The sequence below is a fragment of the Oncorhynchus nerka genome, linkage group LG27, assembly GCF_034236695.1.
Source record: "Oncorhynchus nerka isolate Pitt River linkage group LG27, Oner_Uvic_2.0, whole genome shotgun sequence".
Classification (NCBI taxonomy): domain Eukaryota; kingdom Metazoa; phylum Chordata; class Actinopteri; order Salmoniformes; family Salmonidae; genus Oncorhynchus; species Oncorhynchus nerka.
In genome coordinates, this window is record NC_088422.1 from 33,476,212 (window position 1) to 33,497,196 (window position 20,985).

A 20,985-nucleotide genomic window follows, 5' to 3' on the forward strand; every position below is an offset into this window, starting at 1 on the left:
GCTGCCTTGACGACAGCTTTGCACACTCTTGGCATTCTCTCAACCAGCTTCATGAGGTAGTCACCTGGAATGCATTACAATTAACAGGTGTGCCTTGTTAAAAGTTAATTTGTGGAATTTCTTTCCTTCTTAATGCGTTTGAGCCAATCAGTTGTGTTGTGACAAGGTAGGGGAGGTATACAGAAGATAGCCCTATTTGGTAAAATACCAAGTCCATATTATGGCAAGATCAACTCAAATAAGTAAAGAGAAATGACAGTCCATCATTTCTTTACGTTAAAGTTTCTTCAAGTGCAGTCGCAAAAACCATCAAGCTCTATGATGAAACTGGCTCTCATGAGGACCGCCACAGGAAAGGAAGACTCAGAGTTACCTCTGCTGCAGAGGATAAGTTCATTAGAGTTAACAGCCTCAGAAATTGCTGCCCAAATAAATGCTTCATAGAGCTCAAGTAACAGACACATCCTAACATCAACTGTTCAGAGAAACTGCGTGAATCAGGCCTTTATGGTCGAATTGCTGCAAAGAACCCACTACTAAAGGACACCAATAATAAGAAGAGACTTGCTTGGGCCAAGAAATACGAGCAATGGACATTAGACCAGTGAAAATCTGTTCTTTGGTCTGATGAGTCCAAATTTGAGATTTTTGGTTCCATCCGGCGTGTCTTTGTGAGAGTAGGTGAACTGATGATCTCTGCATGTGTGGTTCCCACCCAAAAACCTTGGAATGAGTAGGTGTTCTAAAAACTTTTGACAGGTAGTGATATATATATATATATATATATATACATTATATACTGTATATTTTTTGTATATGTTTTTTCAAAATGAGAAGAGAATCGTCCAGCCCATTGCGTATCTCACTACACCACCCATATCCCATGTCTTGAAACATGTAGACAGATAGATTAAAAGAACATTTACATCATAATACTTCTGACAGCCAACTTTCTAGCTCAACCTCAACCTTCCAGACTTCGTAGCATTCCCAGAAAGCATGGATCAGTGAATCATTATTAGTTTTACACTTAAGACATGACTCTGCCATTGTGCTGTAGAATTTGTGAATTTTTACTTGTATAATACATTCTATACATTAGTCTATACTGGATTAAGCATACATGTTTGTTAACTGTAATTTCATTAGTTATGCTTCAACTTTCCTTCAATCTTGTGCCAACATCAGTTATTTTTAAGAATCAGTTCCAATAGCTTATCTTTTTGTCTTAGAGTTTGTCAGTTTGATAGGCTCCCTGCAAGGTTTTGTACTGTATATCTTCCCTCTCAAATGAACATTATTTTCTGACTCAAATAAGATCTCTCTCTGGGAGGAGAGAGAGGGAGAGCGAGAAAGCGAGAGAGAGAGAGAGAGAGAGAGAGATGTCAACAGACCACCTACCTACCTGAGACAAGGCTGAGTATAGCCCACGAAGATCTCCCCCAACGCATGAGCCCGAGAGGGCGCAAGACTGGACAGGAAGATCAGGTCAGTAACTCAACCCACTCAAGTCGAGCATAGCGAAGAAATCCTGGCAAGACGTGATGCACCCCTCCTAGGGACAGCATGAAAGAGCACTAGTGAGCAAGTGACTCAACCCCCATTATAGGGTCAGAGGCAGAGAATCCCAGTGGAGAGAGGGGAGCCGCCTTGGCAGAGACAGCAAGGGCGGTTCGTCACTCCAGTGCCTGGCCGTTCACATTCGCACCCCTGGGCCAGACTACACTCAATCATAGAACCTACTGAAGAGATGAGTCTTCAAGTAAATAAATAATGGTCAAGACCGAGTCTGCGGCTCTTGCATTGATAGGCAGACAATTCCATAAAAATTGGGCTCTAGGAGAAAGCCCTGCCTGCAGCTGTTTGCTTAGAAATTCTAAGGACCATAAGGACGCCTGCGTCTTGAGACCATAGCATATGTGTAGGTATGTACGGAAGGACCAAATTGGAGAGATAAGTTGGAGCAAGTCCATGTAATGCTTTGTAGGTTAGCAGTAAAACCTTGAAATCAGCCTGGAGTAATATGATAAAATGATATTACTCGCATTTAGCACTAAGTGAAGTTTATTTAATGCTTTATCCAGGTAGCCGGAAAGTAGAGCATTGTAGTCTAGTAGTCTAAGTGACAAAAGCATGGATTAGCTTTTCTGCATATTATTTTTTACAAAACGTTTCAGATTTTTGCAATGTTACAAAGATGGAAAAAAGATGTCCTTAAAATATACTTGATATGTTCGTCAAAAGAGAGATCAGGGTCCAGAGTAACGCCGAGGTCCTTCGCAGTTTTATTTGAGATGACTGTACAACCATCAAGATGAATTGTCACATCAAACAGCAGATCTCGTTGTTTCTTTGGACCTAGAACTAGCATCTCTATTTTGACCAAATTTAAAAGTAAAACATCTGCTGTCATCCACTTCCTTATGTCTGAAGCACAGGCTTCGATGGTAGGCAATTTTGTGGCATCACCATGTTTCATCTAAATGTACAGCTGTGTGTCGTCCACATAGCAGTGAAAGTTGACATTGTGTTTCAAAATTACATCACCAAGAGGTAGAATATATAGTGAAAACAACAGTGGTCCTAAAACGGAACCTTGAGGAACACTGAAACTTACCACTGATTTGTCAGAGGATAAACCATCCACGGAGACAAACTGATATCTTCCTGACAGATAAGATATTTGAATAGTCCTGCAGGGCTAGCCTTTTGAAGGGGCAATCTGGTATTCAAACAATAACAAAGCGCCTTCGCTGCCACCTTATTTAGTTAAACAGCTGAGGAATGGGGCTCGAGAAATGTAACCACTCCCAAATATAGAGATGCAAGGACTCTCACATATGGATGCAATTACTGACCCTCCAGATCAAAATTATAGTTTTAATCATGTTTTGAAACTATAAAGTGTTTGTTTACAATGACATTGTTTACAAATAACGGAGTAAAACAAGCTTATATTTTGAGTTCTGATGGGGTAAGACCATTGCTCATGAGGCATTTATTCAAGAATCAATAGCTATATATTAATAATAAGTCCAAAAATGGATGTACAAATCCCAGATTGCCCCATTAATGGATTTCATGAATTTATTAAATCTGATGTCATCCAACAGGCACCAACACACATCAACAAAACTCTCCAATCCATTAATACACACATGCACACTCACACGTGTGATTGACGATAATATATACATAAGGTTACCCTTGAAAGTTGGAGGGCCTGATGCAAAGTGCACATTGGATTCATGTGATACAGCTCGCCTAAACGTATCTCATAATAATGACTTACTATCTCATAATAATGACCTACGATCTCATAATAATGTCTTACTATCTCATAATTATAACTTACTATCTGATAATTATGACTTACTATCTCATAATTCTGATTTACTATTTCATAACGCGTAGTCAGATTTGTTTTGGGGGGGTGGCGGGAAAGGGCTTCCATTGGGCTGCTGATAAAACGCCAGCTATATCATCACAACAGCTCTGTAGTCTTATAATAACATTTCAGTTGTGAGGTGATGAAAAATAAACCCGTGCCATTTTAATAGCCTACTTCATGAGTGACGTAAACGGTCTCTGTAACATGGGCTCCCCCCGTGATTCTATGTGCGAACTACTGTGGTATCCTCCGTAGACGACGATTCCCACGTAAAAAGAAACGTTACATTCATTTAGCTTTTTCCTCATCTGGTTAAGTTCGCTGCCTTCAAATGTCACTCGTAGACGTCTAACGCCTGGAACCGGTTGTTTGTGCATTGCTTCTACCAAAAACTTGAAGGAGATAAATAGTTTCACTGGTTTTATAACCGAACATTTTCCTCTAGTGGGAATTTGTTACAAACACTCCATATGTCGAATATCCTTTAAGAGTTTAACCGGCTTCCAAGACGCGAGGATGAATTCCATACGACGGGTGCCTTCAAGGGTGAAAACCAAAATGACCGAAACCAATTTAGGTGCGGAAAGGGATCATTTTGACAAGAAGCAGGTAAATATTTTACTCCATGTGTAACTCTGTGTCGTTGTATGTGTCGAACTGCTTTACTTTATCTTGGCCAGGTCGCAATTGTAAATGAGAACTTGTTCTCAACTTGCCTACCTGGTTAAATAAAGGTGAAATAAAAAATAAATAAATAAAAATTGACTAACCTTGTGATGGTGGATGCATTTGCCCAGCTCAGCTGTTTGTTTTGCGGCTTTTCGACAAACCAGTGTTTGAAATAGCACGTGAGGTCTTTAATTTCTCCAATGCTAATTTTATTTGCGCACCGGCAAGGTAGCGTGTTTCCAAAAACAGCGCTTGTGAACTGTATAACTGTAATATGATGCTCGAGAACGTTTTGATGCAAAATCTGCACCTGGTCCATCACATGAGTTGCTAGTTTGGCAGGCCTGTGGCACCCCGCGTGGCGAAACATTATTCCCAGCATAATTGAACGTTCTGTATGCCATTCAAGCATCTGGTAGTGGTTGCTTGTGATGAATAATTGAGGTTGAGATGTAGGCCTAATTCCTTTACATTGATCAGCCATGCCGCTATCGCAAAAAATATATATACGTCTCACTGTCCAGACATTTTAACTGTATCATCATTTCCATCATCCAAAATGAATAGCCTAATCATCTATTTCCAAATCATTTATTAGTAAATTACACTCTAGGTCGTGTTAATGACATCAGTAGTAGACCTTTTTTGTTGTTGAAGTATCTTAGAATTTTTATTTGCTTTTTGCTTTCATTTTCACCTTCAGTGTCATTTACTTACTATCAGGGATCTGATTGGCAACACATTGTCTGCCTCTCAGGGAAGTCCTGGCTCTCAATACAAGGCCTATCATGTTCAGCTAATCATTCTTGTTTGGCTACCTTGTCCTGACTTTCCCCTTGCTCTTTTTCCTAAACCTGTTAATTGAGACTGTGGCAGCAGACCCAGCGCTATCCTTTATAGAGTATATTGAAATAGTAGTACAAAGTAACTTTAGAAACAGTTTCCTGTGGATGGTTCGCCGCATGGCAAATGCATCACCGAAGTTGAAATGACTGGACAGTAGTAACCTGCTGGACTGCTCCATCTAGAATGACTGGACGTCCAGCAAATTCAAAACGGCAACAGTCTGTGTGACCCTGGCATGAGGCAAGAGGAATCTCTGCCTTCTCCTTGTGCCTTTGTTACAGTACCTCATTTGAATATATTGGATTGATTTGCTGCACAAATACAGGACCTATTAGTGTTGTCACACTACCAGTATCAGAATACTAGGAAGTAAGGAAGCAAAAGAAACAACATGAAGCGGACAAAGTTTGAGGAAAACAGTTCTAATGTTGGAAAAAACAGCCTTATGTTGTGACCCAGAGTCACATTTGTTTATTTTGCAAGCTAATTTACAAAAGTAGGTTTTAAAGGACCATAGAGTTCAGTCTGCTTTGTTTTATTTTCTGCCAAGGAAAATCTGGTATCATAGTATCGCGATACTGGTTTCATGACAACACTAGAACCAAAAGTCACACAAGGTCAGCCAGACAAAGTTAGGCAGTGATGATACTAAACTGAATCAATGAGGAAGAGAAAATGCATTCCTTTGGCCTGCTAGATGGAAGGAGAGGGAGATTGTGTGGTCCCTTTGACTGCATTGTTGACTGGATATTTAAGATTAGCATATCAGATCATGTAAGAGGCGCAGTCACATGCCCTTGGCACGTCTCTGTTCAGCGCTGCCATAGACATGAGATCCTGACATGTTACATCCAAACAGTGACTGGCTTTAGTCTAGCCATTAGTCAGTAGGGCCCTATGAAATCCCTCAGATTTCCTGTCCAAATTCTGTTTTTCCATTTAAATTATTTCTGTGTTATACGATTTACGCTAATTTTATCATCAGAAAGCGTGTGTCTAATAATGTGAATGAATAAAACGTTGACAATTTAATAAGATATAACCGTACAATTGTAATGATGCAACACAACATTGCACTATTTAAAAAAAAAATCTAAGCAAGTGCTTCAATACAGACTTCTACTAAGTGTCTCATTATAAATGAAAAAAGTAATGCAAGAATCTAGGCAACAATGCAATAGGCAAAACCTAGAGTTATACTTAAAAAAACTAAACTTAGCATATATTGTTTTTTGTTAAATAAAGTGCTTCACATAAGTGTTTCATTATAAATACATTTAAAAAAAGATTTATGCAAGAATCTAGGCAATAATGCAGCAATAGTCAAAACCTATGGAACTACCTTATGAGCGGCTATGTCTGTCCATTGTAAGTTTTCCATCTATCACAGACATCTCAATTGAATTACATGATTGTCATCCTGTTTGTGTTGAGCTCGGTGAGTGCCTCTCGCTTGTCTGTGAGTAGAGTCTTGTATTTGCTGAAACTCCTCACAGTCGACTGAGCTGACTGGGAAGTAGATGTAGGGCACTGCCACTTCTGCAACTCTTGGGAATCTCACACTCAGGCCCCTCCAGTAATCAGCAAGCTCCAGAGCAGGTGAGGGCTCACTGGACACACAGTGCTGATAGGCAATCCATTCTTCACTGAGCTCTGTTGATGGGCTTGCCATGGGTTTCAGTTGTGTGCAGGCTTCAATCTGCTTTTCCATGGCTGGAGCCTGCCTGTAGACCTCTCTGGCTGGATGTGTAGCATGCATCATGGAGCGGTCTTGGCACCATACCCACATGTTTTTGCAGTTCCATTCACTAGGTACGAGCCCAAATCCTTTGACATTTGTATGCAGGCACTGCTGTGGTGGGTTCCTTCCAGGATTGGCAGAGTTGTCATCAGTTTGGAGCAGCCCTCCGAGATAAAGGTTAGCTTGACAGTGAGGGCCTGCACCTTCTCCTCTGTTTCCAGCTGGCTGAGGATGTTTGTGACTGCCTGGGATGATGTTTCTGCCAACAAACTCTCTTTACAGATGAACATGCGCTGCATGTTACTTCCCTGCCTCAAAACAGCTATTCCATCTGGAGCTCACTGCTTCAGGAGGAGCCTTGGCCTGCACAAACTCCTTCATAATGAGGAAGCTCACCCATCTTTTCTTTCTGGCAGGCTTCTTGAAGGAGACAGATCTCATCCATGTCACAAGTGATGCAGCTTCAGAGAAGTATTTGTTGTGCTGCCAGGTCTTACCTACCAGATTGACGACATGACAGAGACCGGTTATATGGACACTGTTGGGCGTCACTCCTTTCAGAACCTCCTTGTATGCCTTCAGGCAGTAGGAGGCATTATCTGTGACCACTGCCCAGGCATCATTCAGGTTCAGATGGTTGCTGTGGAGGGAGGCTAGTATAGCTTGGGAAACTGAGTCGTTGCATCTGTCCATGAAAATGACATCCATCAGAAAGTACTGGTTTTCAACACCTGCAATGAAAGATGAGGAAAAACAAATTATGTTTCAACCAAAAAAAGTGTTATTTAAATTTCAAGTCTAAACGCAATATAGATACAGCGGTAGTTGGCTAGATGGAGAGGCAGACAGCTGCTGACTTTATGCATCGCTATATTTCATCACAATAGCTCGTCGTTTGGAATATCACAATTTGCATGCGGACAATTCACATCGGAGTTCCAAATTGGTAACGAAATTACAAAAAATCAGGAATGGAATTACTGCAACTGAATTGGCTACAATGGGAAATCATAATATTCACACTCCACAGTTGGGTCACTGTTGTCGTTTGCCTTGTGTCTGATGGTCAAAACAAGTGTTTATAAAACAGTCTGACTCTGGACATCTCACATACACAAGCCCCCTCTTTCCATTTACTGTAACCAGTTTCTTGCTGTTTAAGTACTTACCTAGATGACTAACTTACCTCAGTTTTGACCTGTTGCTTTTAAGTGCAACGCATCCTTTTTGCCAGTGTACAATTCTCTGGGTTGTCCATGGAAACCAAGCATCTACAGGAAAATGAAGAAGCCAGGGGGAGCTATGTTGGGGGTGGTTTGGTAAGCTTTGTTACTATTATTTACAGCTGACATCCTCCATTTTGTGTGGCACAGCATAAAGTTAGACACTTAGGGGAGTGAAAGCACAAACATCTGGTAGCATAGTCATGGTGTTGACACACAGGGCTAATGTGAACATTTTTGAGAGGTGGAGGAGGAGACTGGAATGACTGTAGTACCATTTTTAAGGTGACACAGCAGTAGTAAACTTCTGCCTCCCTTGAGTGGGTGTGGGCAAGGCGGGTCGCTTGGAATGTTTGGGTTCTATCAGAATCTCACAGGCTTGTTGTCCAGAAGAGGAAGTGTGTCTCTCCAGCACAGAACACTCCCCTTTATTTCCAACCATTGTAGGATGGTTTGAAGCAATGGCAAGTCCTTGTTGCATCTCCTACAGTGCATTCGGAAAGTATTCAGACCCCTTGACTTTCTCCACAGTTGTTACGTTACAGCCTTATTCTAAAATGTATTACATATTTTTTTTATCTACACAATACCCCATAATGACAAAGCAAAAAAACAGGTTTTTATCAATTTTGGCAAATGTATTAAAAATAAACAGATACCATATTTGCATACAGTACCAGTCAAAAGTTTGGACACCTACTCATTCCAGGGTTTTCCTTTATTTTTACTATTTTCTACATTGTAGAATAATAGTGAAGACATCACAACTATAAAATAACACATGGAATCATGTAGTAACCAAAAAAATGTTAAACAAAACTATATATATATTTATTTGTTTGAGATTCTTCAAAGTAGCCACTCTTTGCCTTCGTGACAGATTTGCACACTCTTGGCATTCTCTCAACCAGCTTCATGAGATAGTCACCTGGAATGCATTGCAATTAAAAAGTGTGCCTTTAAAAAAAGTTAATTTGTGGAATTTCTTTCCTTCATGTGTTTGAGCCAGTCAGTTGTGTTGTGACAAGGTAGGGGTGGTATACAGAAAATAGTCCATATTATGGCAAGAACAGCTCAAATGATCAAATAGAAACAACAGTCTGTTACTTTAATGCGAGAAATGTCAAGAACTTTGAACATTTGTTCAAGTGCAGTCGCAAAAACCATCAAGTACTCCTCATGAGAACGGCCACAGGAAAGGAAGACAGTTACCTCTGCTGCAGAGGATACGTTCATTAGAGTTAACTGCACCTCTGATTGCAGCCCAAAGAAATGCTTCAGAGTTCAATAACAGACACATCAACATCAACTGTTCAGAGGAGACTGTGTGAATCAGGACTTCATGGACTTCAATAAGAAGAAGAGACTTGGTTGGGCCAACACAAGCAATGAACATTAGACCGTTGGAAATCTGTCCTTTTGGTTTGCTGAGTCCAAATTTGAGATTTTTGTTTCCAACCGCCGTGTCTTTGTGAGACGCAGAGTAAGTGAATGTATGATCGCCACGTGTGGTTCCCACCGTGAAGCGTGGGGGTGCTTTGCTGGTGACACTGTCGTGATTTATTTAGAATTCCAGGCACACTAAACCAGCATGGCTACCACAACATTCTGCAGCGATATGCCATCCCACCTGGTTTGTGCATAGTGGGACTTTCATTTGTTTTTCAACAGGACAATGACCAAACACACCTCCAGGCTGTATAAGGGCTATTTGACCAAGAAGGAGAGTGATTGAATGCTGCATCAGATGACCTGGTCTCCACAATCACCCAACCTCAACCCAATTGAGATGATTTGGAATGATTTGGACCAGAGTGAAGGAAAAGCAGCCAACAAGTGCTCAGTATATGTGGGAACTATTTCAAGCCTGTTGGAAAAGCATTCCAGGTGAAGCTGGTTGAGAGAATACCAAGTGTGCAAAGCTGTATCAAGGCAAAGGGTGGCTATTTTGAAAAATATCAAATATATTTGTATAACACTTTCAGTTACTACATGATTCCATGTGTTTTGACATCTTCGCTATTATTATTCTACAATGTAGAAAATAGTAAAAATAAAGAAACCCTTGAATAAATAGGTGTGTCAACTTTTGACTGGTACTTTAAGTATTCAGACAATTTGCAATAAGACTCAATTGAGCTCAGGTGCATCCTGTTTCCATTGATTGTCCTTGATGTTTCGACAACTTGAAAAGAGTCCACCTGTGGTAAATTCAAATGATTGGACATGATTTGGAAAGGCACACCTGTCTATATAACATCCTACAATTGACAGTGCATTTCAGAGCTCCTTGACAGGTTTGTTCCGAGTCACGGATCAGGGGAAGGTTACCAAAAAATGTTTGCAGCTTTGAAGGCACAAGAACACAGTGGCCTCCATCCTTCTTAAATGGAAGAGGTTTTGAACCACCATGACTCTTCCAGAGCTGGCCGCCCCTCCAAACTGAGCAATCAGGGGAGAAGGGCCTTGGTCAAGGAGGTGACAGAGCTCCAGAGTTCCTCTGTGGAGATGGGAGAACCTTCCAGAAGGACAACCATCTCTGCAGCTCTCCACCAATCAGGCCTTTATGGTAGAGTGGCCAGACAGAAGCCACTCTTCAGTAAAAGGCACATGACAGCCTGCTTGGAGTTTGCCAAAAGGCACTGAAAGACTCAGACCAAGAGAAACCAGGTTCTCCGGTTTAATGAAACCAAGATTGAACTCTGGCCTGAATGCCAAGCGTCACGTCTGGAGGAAACCTGGCACCATCCCTACGGTGAAGCATGGTGGTGGCAGCATCATGCTTGGGGTTGTTTTTCAGCGGCAAGGACTGGGAAACTAGTCAGGATCGAGGGAAAGATGAATGGAGAAAGTATAGAGATCCTTGATGAAAACCTGCTCAGGACCTCAGACTGGGGAGAACGTACACCTTCCAAAAAGACAACAACACTAAGCACACAGCCAAGACAACGCAGGAGTGGCTTCGGGACAAGTATCTGAATGTCCATGAGTGGCCCAGATCAAACATCTCTGGCGAGACCTGAAAATAGTTGTGCAGCAACTCTCCCCATCCAACCTGACAGAGCTTGAGAGGATCTGCAGAGGGAATGGGAGAAACCCCCCAAATACAGGTGTGCCAAGCTTGTAGTGTCATACCCAAGAAGACTTGAGGCTGTAAATGCTGCCAAAGGTGCTTCAACAAAGTACTGAGTAAAGGGTTTGAATACTTATGTAAATGTGATATTTCAGCTTTTTATTTTTAATACATTTGCAGACATTTCTAAACTTGTTTTTGCTTTGTGATTATGGGGTATTGTGTGTAGATAATGGGGGGGACAATTTAATATATTTTAAAATAAGGCTGTAACATAATAAAATTTGGAAAAAGTCAAGGGGTCTGAATACTTTCTGAATGCACTATATATATATATATATATATATATATATATATATATATATATATATGTGTGTGTAGGATGTCTCGCTTAGGAGAAGCAGCAGCAGGGGTGAGGACAGAATAGTTTCATCAAAGGCTAGTCTAGTTGGGGCTCAGGTTTCTGTCTGTATCATCGCTGTAAGAGACTGAGCCAGCAATTGTGCTGTCTGGGAGACAAAATACAATAAAGCAGGAGTCAAGGAGAAATGTAATACAACAGGGAAATTTACATAATGGCCATGAAAGGCTGTTCCATGAAAACAGCTAGTATTTGATGTTGGGATAATGATAATTGATGCTGGCTTGTTGAAATTAAATGTTTTATTTATTTTTACCTTTTATTTAACTAGGCAATTCAGTTAAGAACATTCTTATTTACAATGACGCTGGGCCAGTTGTGCACCGCCATATGGGATTCCAAATCACGGCCGGTTGTGATACAGCCTGGATTCGAATCAGGGTGTCTGTAGTGACGCCTCTAGCACTGAGATGCAGTGCATTAGACCGCTACTCCACTCTTCTCAACACTGCCAGTGAATTAGTGCTAGACTAGTTAATGCTCACATAACCAGACAGTCTGTTCAGCCTCATTAGCAGTGTGTTTACACTAGTTTATTTAACAGTATTAGTAGTAGCAGCCGTGCAGTGCTTGGGTCTGTGTCTGACCTTGACAGCCAGAGCTGCAGCAGCAGTCTGTTGAATTAAGCTGATAAGAAATGCAATACCTAGAGTCATTGCAGGGCACCTGACTGCCCAGTGTGGAGTAGACTAGAGGTGTTTCTGCTGTCTCCACTAGCTATAGTCCTCCTGGCAGGGATGTCTAAGCACATAGACACACTGCTGCTTAAAGGCAAGAAGGGAGAAGATGAAAAGGTAAGAAGGGAGTGATCGGGGATGGGAGGGGTGAAGCGGAGTGTGTGTGTGTGGCGAGTTTATCTGGTGGTGAATCTTCCGACTGTCTTCAGGGATTAGGCTGGGATCATCTCCCCCTCATTCCCTTCTCATTACTTCTCCCTCTATTGGGGGATTTAGCTATGTTTGGGACCAGGTTCAATGTTATGGTGTCAGACTGTCCCTGGCCTACTTAAATCACAGTTGACCAGCTTCTCCTGTTTCCAACCAGATTAATGTAAACTTTTATGACCTTATGGCATTGCTGTTGAACGTTTTAATGATGTTTGTTTCTTTGTATGAATGAGTTGAGGGAGTGTCAGTGGGGGATGGGGTAGGTCTTTTGTTGGTTTGTGACATTACCAACCTCCAATTCTAGATTTCAAGCAGTTCTGTAAATTGCATTGCTCACACTTCACTGCATTATGCACTGTATGCAGTTTCTGATAAGGTTAGTGTAACAAGGATCTCCCTTCCTCCCCCTTCCCTCTCGTGTCCTTTCGCCTTCACACTCCCTATCTTTTTCACTCACACTCTCTCTGTCCCTCCTACTTCCCTCCCTCCCCCTCTACTTCTCCCTCTCCTCTCTGAGTGACGGTCAGTCTGAATGTATTAGGGAGCCTCCCTGCACTCATGCTGCTCCATGGCTATCTGTCAAGGCCTCTGTCCTAGAGCGTGGCCATCATCAACCCAATCTTCTACCCCAGCTGACGGGCCTTCCTCCTCCCACAACCCCCTCATTGTTATGCACCCCTCCAGACCACCACTTGCTCTGGACCCCTATAAGCCAGGGGGCTAGCTAGCAGTAGCTTTACAAGGAGGGGTCCACATGAACCAAGACTTCTCTCTCTCTCTCCATCCAACTCTCCCCTTAGGTGCACAGTCGCCCTTCTGTGCTTTGATTAGTGACTATGTTTTGGAGGAGGTTGGTGGGTTGTGGTCTGTGGCGTTTCACTAACTAAATTAGGTCTTTATGCATTTCTGGGATTGCTGGCAAATTTCGCCAGGCCTGCCTCGAATTTTGGGTGTGGAGATTGTATTCCTCCTCTCCTATGTGTATGATAAGATGTGTGCATTCTAGAGTGAGGGAATGAACTGTGTGACTGTGTATACAGCAAGTGGGTAAAGGAAATGTGTTAAGTCTGTGTGAGCCTGTTTGTGGGATTCTTTTGCGATTGAGTGACTCAGTGGGGCAGAATGTATGCATATGTGAGTACAGACTTACATTTTCTGCTGCTCGGTGTAACATACCATTGTCTCTTTTCTGTGGTGGTTTGGGACTGGTGGGTTATTGAAGGCCATGACAGTAGCAGAGAATCTGCATAAATGAATCTTAACAGCTCATACATGTTACTCCAAGCTGGATTAGTCAATTAGTTATGTAATGAATTGAAATTAAATAGAACCGCAGGCTGTGAGTGAACAGGGGATCCAGAGCTCTGAACGTCTTGTCCTTTTTCACCCGATGTGTATTCATTCATTCATTCAGGGCCACAGGGAGAGTGGGTGGTGACCTCAGAATGAGTTTCTATTGGCCAATGCTTCTGTGTTGTGTGAGGAATGCTTTGTCAGTCCATTGTTTGGTACTGTTGATCCTCTATTCACTCAAGTCTGGAGTCAGAATTTGGACATGTGCTACAGAATTATGTGTTACCTATATTTCCCTCATTTATTAATTGAAATCAATAGAGCTTGTCTTCAGTGGGTCCATATGGGTCAGTCAGAAAATAGCGTGTTCTCTGCATGTTCATAACTGTTGAAGATGCATTACAGATCTTATGTTGGGACAAGCCAGACTAAGGGTGACGGGCTGAAAAGACTGGTATTTGTATCAGAGGTCACAATATGCTTGTCATGTTTGGGATTCAGCGTATTCCCATTATCTTCTGGTGTTACTAACTAAGCCTTTATCAATGACTGGGCAACCCCATGTACTGTACAAACACACCAGTGGAGGCTCCTCAGAGGAGGAAGGGGAGGACCATCCTCAGTGAATTTAATAAAAAATTAAGAAGTTGTCCTTCCTAGATAACTAGACAAAATATATTCGTTGCCAAATCATTGATTAAAACACAGTTTTACTGAAGGTCGACAGTAGCCTCAACAGCACTCTGTAGGGTAGTGCCATGGTGGAGCCGGAAGACCGCTAGCTTGACTTCAATACAAAACCTAGGAGGCTCATGGTTCTCTCCCCCTTCCATAGACTTACACAGTAATTATGACAGCTTGGAGGATGTCCTCCAGAAGTTCAGAGCTCATTCAGCATGACCTGACATGTTGTCCACCCAATCAAAGGATCAGAGAATGAATTTAGTACTGAAAGCATGAGCTACAGCTAGCTAGCACTGCAGTGCATAAAATGTGCTGAGTAGTTGACTCAAAGAGAAAGATGACAGTTTTAGACAGAGGGAGAGATTTCTCTTAATTTTTGTTTTTGGTTCACTTAGCTAGCTCCTTTCGCCTACTCGAACAGAGGATGCTATGTTAGCTAGCTGGCTATGACTATCCAACACTGGAACTCTTCCAAGTCAAGGTAAGCTTTTGGTTTTACTAATTTATTGTCACTGGGCCTGCTCGTGAAAAGGGAGATGGGAGGAGAGCACGTAGATGCGAGAAGGAATACAACAAGGTGTTTTGTATGTGGCTATGAAAGTGAACTGTTTGCGTGTGATCATGGGTGTATTCATTCTGCCGATTCTGTTGAAAAACATTTCTTAAACAGAAGGAAACTGGGATAAACACACCGGAATTTGTCCAATAAAAACTGTTTGCAACTGTTGGACTAATGATTACACCCTAGGTCAGCTAGATGCAGGCAAGAGTGTGCAAGGTGGTATGGAATGTGTCACTGTCTCTCACCTCATCTTTCTCTCAACCTGTGTGCACCTATGTTGAATTCATAGGCTAGGTTGTAGTATCCTAAACCTATTGATATTAAACTGGGTGAAGGGAATTTGAATGACAGTCATCCAATATGCTGTAATAGAAATAAGGCCATGCTCATTTAAAAAAACAAAATTCCTCCCTCAGCTTAAACGGCACCGACCGCCACTGAAACGCATACGCTTTGAGGAAAGAGTCAGAGCTCGGTCTGAGCAATCTGCTTCTCTCACTTCCTCTCTCCATTCACTCAGACTAGTTCTACCTGTTGGCCAAGAAGCCTGAGGGGCCAGGACGGAAAATATAATTACAAAACTAAATAAAAAGTTGGTCACATTTTTGGGGGGGACACACCCAAGTATATAGAACAGATATACTAGTTGCTTTTTCAGTCCCCATTACTTACGGTAGCCTAAAACAACCAGATGATTGAGAGATTATTCACTTTTATTACGAAAATCCTCTGTAATAAGCATTAGTGCAAAGTCTATGGGTATCTACTAGCATGCTAGCAGATGGCTATAAACTTTCAGTCATTGTGCTAAAGCTAGTTAGCATTGGACTCGCAAAACTACCTCTAACTTCCTTCCTTCATACTGGACACAAGCATATAAATGGTATCCATGAGTTCACCTGACTCTGGGGAAGTAGATAAATGGCCTCATTGCCAAAATCCTAAAGTATCCCTTCAAAATATGCTTTGTCGCTAAGTGGTAGTTCAGTAGCCATGGTAACTGATGGCCTCAACCCGTCCTTTCTCTTCTCTCTCTTCCAGCTCAGCAGCATCAGCAAAGCCATCAACTCCAACGAGGCGCCTGTGAAAGAGAAACATGCACGCCGTATCCTTCAATATAACCCCAAACTGGGAACAGTAAACCTTTTTTGCTATTATGTGCTCCAAACTTTGTATGCCTGATAACCCACTGTGCCGAATAACTGGGCTGTTTTTAACCACTGGGGAGTTAATCTGTTGAACCCCAACTCTGTTTGTGTTCTGTAAAGGTAATTGGTTTTTAGAGCTGACATTTGCCATCATGTAGGCTATACATCACCTCAAGGATAAAAAATAATGAAGGTTAAGACTCAAATAATTCCATGCGGACCGTTTGGAAATAAACACATTCATTGGACCAGCGCTGTTGCTGATTCTGCAGGATTAGCATTGCAAATGTAACCAGCGGCTGGAAAATCAAGTAATAAAGTGGCTGTAGATAATTTGAAAAAAGTTTAAATGAATAGAATGACAAACAGTTGAGCCATGAATTTTGTTGAGTAGTTATCTGAAAGTCACTACAAATGCAAACTTTCTGTACTACTACCGTTCACTCTGTCATTTTCGCGCTGGTTCAGTGAATTTGTTTATTTTCTAACGCTTCTGCATGGAATTATTACGTAAGGAATAATTGAGGGGCTATGCGTTCTATGGAAAATAATAAACAATGTTGAAGGTGTGTTCCACGGCGCGCTAGTGGAGTGGAACTTACCTCCCATGGAATTGAATTGTTTTCCAGAGAACGCATAGTCCCGAGTATATAGCCATTGAATTCTACCGTGCTGATATACCATGCGTTCTAGGGAAGTAATGCACGCGCTAGTATGCCCTTCAAGCCAATCCGAAACGAGTATTCATCAATGCCATGGTATAACTTATCTTCACCTTTGTTATCTTCAACCTAGCATTCACCCAGGATATTTTACTGTTAAATGTATTCTATGGCAACAATGCTTATTATCAAATTAAAACACAGTTTATTGGTCACGTGCACACGATACAGTGGAATAATTACTTGCTAATTTACAATGTATTTTATGCTCCTGGGATGATTTAGTGTTCAGTATACATTCATCTCTTAAACTGTGTTTTGTTATTGGTAATGTAGTAAAATAGAGGCTGAAATGTTGTGATTTTATTACTGTCTCCATCGCACATGAGGGAGAGAAAGTAAAAGAATATGTGAGGGACCAAGTAAAGGTATTATTTTGGCATTGTATTTTGCTGGTTGACTCTTCCTTGATGGGCCCTACAGGGATCATTCTGGGGACCTACAGGGAGAAGGGGGCCTTTACCTTCTGGTCCTACGCCTTGGGCATCCCCTTGTCCAGCAACGCCATCGTTAGCTGGAAGTTCTGCCACGTGCTTCACAAAGTGCTGCGGGATGGCCACCATAATGTAAAAACTTGCTCTCCACTCTATACACTCTGTATTAGGGTTTTTATTTCCACATAATCAAATGCATATAAATCATGTAGAGAGAAAAGGAACCTACATGTGCTGGGTGGAAAAATTCCTGCCTAAAAGTCCTGCCTAATTGGTAGCCTACATAAAATAAACAATGCCGTATTGCTTTGAGCAGAGCTCTCAAACTCATAGACGGTGTATTAATTAAGCATTCTGTTTTTTTATTTTTTTATGCTGACCTCAATGGCCTTAATTAGTCCAGTAATAATGGCTTAATCCTGAAATTGTATAATTGCTAAATTGAGAATTTAAGTTGCAGTACTATTATTGAATTGACATTATCACTCCCCCTTTTGCCCTCCAGAGCCTTCAGGACTGCATGAGACATCACGGTAACATAGTTGAGATGGGGCAACTATGGGTGAGTGGGGATTGTGCTGTGTTTTTGTCAAGGGGTGCTTGAATAGGTTGACATTTTGGGTGAATAAATTGAATGTCAAATTACTTAAAATGAGAAAAACATCCCTTGCTTTAATTATTTCATTTAGGTAAAAATGCAGATGTTTTGAAAACCTCTTTTCAATCATCTTATTTTCCCCCTCATACAGTAATTGTGCTTCTTGTGCAGCCAGAGTTGATCTCTGTTGGCTGCAGTTAGATGTATCTGGTACTTTGGTAAACTTTTTAGCCAGTAGTTCTGAAAGTAGCGCTCACGGGCCTCCCGGGTGGCGCAGTGGTTAAGGGCGCTGTACTGCAGCGCCAGCTGTGCCATCAGAGTCCCTGGGTTTGCGCCCAGGCTCTGTCGTAACCGGCCGCGACCGGGAGGTCCGTGGGGCGACGCACAATTGGCCTAGCGTCGCCCGGGTTAGGGAGGGCTTGGTCGGTAGGGGTGTCCTTGTCTCATCGCGCACCAGCGACTCCTGTGGCAGGCTGGGCGCAGTGTGCGCTAGCCAAGGTGGCTGGGTGCACGGTGTTTCCTCCGGCGCATTGGTGCGGCTGGCTTCCGGGTTGGATGCGCACTGTGTTAAGAAGCAGTGCGGCTTGGTTGGGTTGTGTATCGGAGGACGCATGACTTTCAACCTTTGTCTCTCCCGAGCCCGTACGGGAGTTGTAGCGATGAGACAAGATAGTAGCTACTACAACAATTGGATACCACGAAATTGGGGAGAAAAAGGGGTAAAAAAAAAAAAAAAAGTAGAGCTCACTAGCCAAAAGAAGTCCCCGACATTTGCGTACTAAGTCATTGCTCTCTTGCTCGGCTGTGTGTGATTCTTGCTAGCTGTCACTCAAATGGTGAGGGGCTGGCCCATGTGGGGGAAAATGTAGGGAAAATGGCGTAGCACAGCTTCCAGAAAAGTTGCTTTCAAACTAGGGATTTCATGGCTATTTGAGGCAGTAATTAAGACATTAATTCTGTTCATAGATTATGCATGTATGGAACTACACATTGACACATCCAGCCCAGAGTGGGAGGTTTAATAAATACTTACTAGTCGCCAAAGTACCGGAGCATGTCTTGAAGAGAGGAGTGTGACGAGAGGAAAGGCTTCTTTTTGCCATCTTCAAATAAAGCAAAGCTAAATATTTGTTGCAGGAAAGCTTAATGCTTGCTCTTATTGTTTCCAGGGCAACCTTCATGACAGACATGGACAGCTGGTGGCTCTGTACTGTAAGCTCCTTTGCACAAAGATGGAGTTTCACATGAAGGTAAGCACACCCTCTACAGTTTTGGGGGATGGCATGTTTTACCATGGGACAAGTGCTTTCACATAATGCCACCTAGTTGAACAAACAATGTATGTAATTTGAATTAATGTGATTTACATAGTTTTAATGTTGAATCACTTTTGCCATCCTTTTGTCTTCCATGCAGCATTCTGAAATCCGACCCAACCTAGAGGTGACAGATGAGGTTCTAGAGCGTGTTGCAGGAACCGACGTCAATAATGTGTGAGTGTTCTCTACTCCTCCCTCTCCACACATCCCTGGCACTCTTGGCTGTGCACTCCCTCTCCTGTTGAGTTATCAGAATATCATACAAATCCGTATACATTTAATTGGCATAACTCAAGGGAAGTCAATTATTGATATAAGATACAAATGTCATGCTCTCTGATTCAAAGGAAACTATCATACCATTTAGTTGGAGTACTGTGGGGACTGAGGAGCGAGCCTGCTGCTCTTTCCCTGTTACTAAGGGCAATATTGACTTCCCTCCTGTAGGTTCCAGCTCACTGTGAAAGTGTTTGATTACCTGGATGCAGAGTTGAGGCTAGCCGAGACAGGTGAGAATCCCTCGCTTCTCCCCTACTTACCTACCTCCACCTCTCAAAGGATGGGTAACCAGAGCTACAGGGCAGTGGCTGGTTTCCATCGACTGTTTGTTTCGGAAATGGAATAGGGACAGGATAGCAGCCAGCTAAATAAAAACTTGTGAGCACACTTGTGCTGCTGTTGAGGGAGTGACTTAATTGCCCAAAATGATTAAGTTATCAAGGGATGTTTACCTTGTGTAAATTAAACATTTCTAAACCACTTGTTTAATATGACTAGGGCCCTCTGATGTAATTTCACCAAAACCATATTAATAAGTTCTAAATGTTTTCAATTAGAGGACATTAATTATGTTTCTTCTGATTGGCTGTAATGGCATCATGCCCTGCAGGATGTTGTGACAGCCTGTCATCCTGAACAACCATAAACAAACTCTGCAATTGTAAACAACCCTGCCTGACTTACTAACTTGGACATCTGGTACTCAGGAAACATGGGAGCTCCTAACTGCCTTCTTCCTTCTACCCACCCTAGATCTGCTGGGAACTATTTTCCACCCACTCAGTGGGTGATTCATGAATATGTGAGCTATTATCTCAGTGTTGTATTTCTGAACCAGTGACAGAGAAAGGTGTTTCACCCAGGCAAGCCATTGATTCCAAATCCTGCCAATTGAGGCCATGTGTTTTTCCTACATTGGTGTGTTTCTGTGATCTGCAGTGATCCGGCAGCTCAACACGTCCATTGCCATCTCTACGACAACGTCAGGCCAGTGTCGCCTGTCCCCCCTCATCCAGGTCATCCAGGACTGCAGTCACCTCTACCACTTCACCGTCAAGCTGCTTTTCAAACTGCATGCCTGTACGTTTGACCACTTATGTGTCTTTTAAAGTGGAACTGACAGCATTTTAGCAACATGACATCTTATTCAAATCTATTCATATACACCCCCAGGAAGAATACAGCTTTTTAATACATTTGTTTACATATGGTAATTTTCATGCTTTCATAAATGTATACAATGTTTGGGAATATGTGCTATAGTAAGGCATTTTTAAAATTTCTATAGCAATATAGTGGGAAAGTGGCTGTGCATTTGGACAATTTAATAGACACTGCAGTAAAAACTATGATTTGCTGACTTGATAACAAAACTTGTTTCAAAGTCTTTTTAGTGACTGTCTCTTGCATGTCCTGGATTTCAGGTCTCCCAGCAGACACCTTGCAAGGACACCGTGATCGTTTTCATGACCAGTTCCACAGGTAAGTCACCCCGGGCCTCGGGCTGTTATTATATAAGGGCATTAGGGAAGAGAGGGAGGAAGACTCAGTACAACACAATCTTGCCTATCCCTGGCCTGTGTTACCCTGAGCCGATGTAAATATACTCATCCCTACCACCCAACTTCCACCCATTTCAATGTGTCATCACATCACTATCCTATGCACACCTCTGAAAGTGAAAAGGGGTTGAAT

At 42.1% G+C, this 20,985-nt stretch overlaps 1 protein-coding gene across 5 annotated transcripts in view; it reads left to right on the forward strand.

Moving 5' to 3' along the window:
* The first annotated feature begins 3,636 nt into the window (after positions 1-3,636).
* LOC115111629 (huntingtin-interacting protein 1-related protein-like) overlaps positions 3,637-20,985 on the forward strand; it is a 32,615-nt gene continuing 15,266 nt past the window's right edge. For 2 of the 5 annotated variants that reach the window (XM_029637889.2, XM_029637890.2), the window contains exons 1-9: positions 3,637-4,000; positions 15,832-15,895; positions 17,084-17,226; positions 17,600-17,656; positions 18,862-18,942; positions 19,109-19,185; positions 19,459-19,520; positions 20,230-20,370; positions 20,715-20,772. In XM_029637889.2, the coding sequence (XP_029493749.2) occupies positions 3,908-4,000; positions 15,832-15,895; positions 17,084-17,226; positions 17,600-17,656; positions 18,862-18,942; positions 19,109-19,185; positions 19,459-19,520; positions 20,230-20,370; positions 20,715-20,772 (776 nt within the window). In that variant the 5' untranslated portion in view covers positions 3,637-3,907. Of the gene's footprint in view, positions 4,001-12,037; positions 12,159-15,831; positions 16,697-17,083; positions 17,227-17,599; positions 17,657-18,861; positions 18,943-19,108; positions 19,186-19,458; positions 19,521-20,229; positions 20,371-20,714; positions 20,773-20,985 lie in introns of those variants that run through there. The other 3 variants (XM_029637892.2, XM_029637891.2, XM_029637893.2) reach the window with 3 other exon arrangements.